At 48.2% G+C, this 3,765-nt stretch overlaps 2 protein-coding genes across 7 annotated transcripts in view; one reads left to right on the forward strand and one right to left on the reverse strand.

The window, feature by feature from the left end:
* Positions 1-1,899, reverse strand: part of AP3M1 (adaptor related protein complex 3 subunit mu 1) — a 30,654-nt gene extending 28,755 nt beyond the window's left edge. For 2 of the 4 annotated variants that reach the window (XR_001830933.2, XM_017548604.2), the window contains exon 1: positions 1,542-1,847. Coding sequence is in view for 2 of the 4 variants with exons in the window: in XM_017548604.2 (XP_017404093.1) it covers positions 1,542-1,754 (213 nt within the window). In the remaining 2 variants the exon portion in view is untranslated. Of the gene's footprint in view, positions 1-1,180; positions 1,504-1,541 lie in introns of those variants that run through there. The other 2 variants (XM_037746124.1, XM_037746126.1) reach the window with 2 other exon arrangements.
* A 78-nt stretch (positions 1,900-1,977) lies between these two features.
* ADK (adenosine kinase) overlaps positions 1,978-3,765 on the forward strand; it is a 578,382-nt gene continuing 576,594 nt past the window's right edge. For all 3 annotated transcript variants that reach the window (XM_017548629.2, XM_017548620.2, XM_017548645.2), the window contains exon 1: positions 1,978-2,130. In XM_017548629.2, the coding sequence (XP_017404118.1) occupies positions 2,066-2,130 (65 nt within the window). In that variant the 5' untranslated portion in view covers positions 1,978-2,065. The remainder of the gene's footprint in view (positions 2,131-3,765) is intronic.

Below are 3,765 nucleotides of genomic sequence, written 5' to 3' on the forward strand. Positions count from 1 at the left end.
AAAAAAAAAAAAAAAAGAAAGAAAATCTAACCTTGTTGCAAAGAGAGCTTTCCTAAAGATACATATGGTTTTTTTGTTTTTTTCTTTTGGAGACAGAGTCTTGCTCTGTCAGGCAGGTTGGAGTGCAAAGGTGCAGTCTCAGCTCACTGGAACTTCCACCTCCCGGGTTCAAGTGATTCTCCTGCCTCAGCCTCCCAAGTAGCTGGGACTACAGGTGCGTGCCACCACACCCGACTGATTTTTCTATTTTTAGTAGAGACTGGGTTTCACTATGTTGGCCAGACTGGCCTCAAACTCCTGACCTGTGATTTGCTCGCCTTGGCTTCCCCAAGTGTTGGGATTACAGGCGTGAGCCACTGCGCCTGGCCAAGATACTTAAGTTTAAGATAATTCTTTAGATAATTCTTTTTTAACCTAATTCACTCCACTTTTCCTACGGTGTCAATTGAAAGTGCACCTCTTTCTTTTTCAAATTAATCCTTTCACTTGTAACTTGATCCCACTCCTTTCCTTCTCTTCTGGGAGACAAGACTTTTTCTTGAATCTTGAAATAGTTGCTTGCTTCCTGCCCCCCAAATATATATCTTGTATTCTTTAAAACAAACCCCAAACTCCCCCGCCCCTTGCCACTCTCAATAATCTTGCTTCATGCCCCAAATGATGAAGGATTAGTCTACACTTGCAATCTTTCCTCAGTTACTATTAAAGTATCTCTCTCAAATGGCTCAATGACTTTCTAATTATAAAATCCAACGACGATTCTGATTGCAGCTTCCTCCTTTGACCATTTCAGCATTTTATGTCATTGATAACTTTCTCTTAAACCAAAGTACTTCCTACCCTTTTATATGAAACTTCATTTGTTTTGGTTCTCACCTCGAAAGTTTTTCGGGCTTAATTCTGACGCTTAAAATTTTTTTAAAAAGTCTTCCTACAATCTCCCTGTTAACCACTGTTTCAAATTCGATAAAACCCAAACTCCATAAAATTCCTCCTCGTGTCAGTGGCACAACACCTTCTTATCACATAAGGCTGTAAGCTTCAGGTTCAAACAAATCTACCAAATTCAAACAGCCACATCGACCGACACTCTTCCATACTCACTGCCACCTGCTCAGCTTAGAACCCTGTTACCTCTCTCCTGTAGAACTGCAACACCTTTTTCACTGCATTCCTCAGCCCAGGCTCTTCCAGGCACCGCCCGCTAACAGGACGTCTGTCTGCTCAGGTCCGTTTGGGGTTTTGTCCTCCAAAGCAGAAACTTGGGACTGAGATTCATGCCGTTTGTACTCTAGCCCCAATAAGCTTGACCTCTGAGGCTTGGGGGCCTGAGAACACTGGGCTGCAGGTGCACGGCTCCCTTCCGGCCTTGCTGGCAAGAAAGTCCGGAAGGCCGGGAGTCGAGGGGAAGCGAGGCCCTGGCCCACAACACCAGGGACGCTCCCAGAGCCCAGACTGGATTCGGGGGCCCCAGCTACTCAGCCTACTCCCGGGTTTTAGAGCTGTCCCCAGTCCACACATTTCCCGCCCCTCACACTCACCCCGACACCAGTGCCAGTCAGTGATTCGACGCCGGGTCCTCTACAGACCGAAGCTGAGGAAGCGGAGAAGGCCGCGAGGACCCGCAGCTGTAGTGGCCAGGAGATCGCCTGATTAACTGCTTCAAAGACACCGCCTCTGTCTACGATATTAGAAAGATTAAATATGCAGGAAGACCTTAACTGAGAGGAAAGACGCCACTTGAGGCTTAGCATCTAAATCTTCTACATCGTCCAGGGTCTAGAAAAATAGTAGGTTTCTCATCATCTAGATTCAGGCGCTCATCTGCGGCCTAACTCAGTCTGGGGTCCCCTACAGTAGCGGAGGCGGGGTCAGGAGTGGGCGGGGCAATCGCGGTCGGGGCGGAGGAATAGAGCCAATGGTTGTGGATGAAAGTGGCACAGAATGGGCGGAGTCTGGAGGGGCGGGATTTGGAGAAGAGAAGGCGGTGAGGCGAGGAGTGGGCGGGCCAAAGAGTGGATTGCAGAGGTGGGCGGTAGAGCCAAAGTGGGGTGGGAGTGCGAAGATGGCAGCTGCTGAAGGGGAGCCGAAGCCCAAAAAGCTGAAGGTAGAGGCGCCGCAAGCGCTGAGGTGAGCGCTGCGCGACTTGGGGAGGGGGGTGACGGCGCCTGCAGCAAGCAACTAGGGCCCACGTGGGTTTTCGCGCCCCGGCGCTGGGTGGTGTCTCTCGCTGCCAGCTTGGGGCTAACACGCAGGACATGCCGCTCGGGGAGCTGCCCGCATGGCCGCCACCCCTTGCCTGACGGTCTCTCAATTTGGCCGTGTCGCTGCCTGTCTGGTGCAGCTCCGGCTCCTGTAGTCCTTGGCCAGTAGTGGCCGGCAGGGGGGCCGAGTCGGCTCCCCGCGCCACCTGCGAGCTAGCGCCGGCTAGGCTGTTGCGACACTGGAGGGCCGGACCGGAGCCTCGTCTGTACGCGGCTACCTTCTTCTCCCTGGGGGTTGACGGGGAGGAGGCCCGGCAACTGCTGTGCTCTGGGGCGAAGATAGAATTCTTGGGGATTTTTCAGAAAGTGTCGCAGAAGGGCACGTTGACCTTCCTTTTTGTACACTATTCTGAAATCCCGCACGTTTGAGGACCCTCTACCAGGGACCCAGACCCCTCCGAGGCTTTGCAGGGGCACCATTTGGATGAATGGTTAGGAAAGGTTGATTTTTATTTTTTATTTGCACTTTTTGGTAGCAGAGACAGTGCTGCCCCTGACACCTGCCTCATATGTGATTGATGTTGCACCTTTTACTTATAAAGAGTCATTTGTTAAAATATCCCTTCCTAATAAGTATAAAGTGAAGCAGGCAGTCTTTGTTGATTTGGAAATGTTCGTTGAAAGGCAACGATTTTTTTCCGTCTTAAAATAGACATATCAAACTGATTTAAAACTACTGGGACACTCCTGATTATACAGGACATATCCCATTTCTTCCAGTATCACTTTTCTTCACCCCGGAAAGAATGAATCATTCACAATTGAAAAGGACACTTAGGGGCCTGGTGGTGTGTTCATGCTCCTTTGAATGGAGGGTGAACAAATCCCTGCCAGTGCATTTAATGTATTCCCACTACCCTCAAAGGCTTATTGTGCCTACCTTATACCAAGAACATAACTTTAAAGTAAAAACCCTCAGGATATTCTATTTTTATTTTAAATATTCAAACTATATGCAGAATGAAGAGCAAGGGCTTTTGAATGAGACCTACTGAGTTCAGATCATGTGCTTTCCCTATTCTGCCCTAGAGTATTTCCTTACAAGGCACTTCCTTGACCAAAGTGGAAGACAGATGCAACTTTTCCCTACCATCCTACTAAACATATAACCCTTAGATTTCCTTAGATTTTTCCTTCATAAAAATAATTACATATAATGCTGGTTCATTTTCACTGTGTTTTCCTATTTATTATCTTGTTGGACAGTTCTGTAATCAAAGGATGGCAAGAATTATGCCTATTTTACAACTGAAGATACTGAAGCCCAAATGAAACAATTAGTAAAGGAAAAGAAATAAGAGCTAGCTGAGCATGCTTTCTTATACCTGCAGTTTTGGCGCTCTGTGAGGCTGGGGTGGGAGAATCACTTGAGGCCAGGAGTTTGATACCAGCCTGTACAATACAACATAGCTAGACCCCCGTCTATAAAACAAAAAATTAACGGGTGTAGTGGCACACTCGCAATCAGGAAGCTCCTACTCAGGAAGCTGGGTCAGGAGGA

Source organism: Cebus imitator, unplaced genomic scaffold (assembly GCF_001604975.1).
Source record: "Cebus imitator isolate Cc_AM_T3 unplaced genomic scaffold, Cebus_imitator-1.0 Scaffold11, whole genome shotgun sequence".
NCBI classification, from domain to species: domain Eukaryota; kingdom Metazoa; phylum Chordata; class Mammalia; order Primates; family Cebidae; genus Cebus; species Cebus imitator.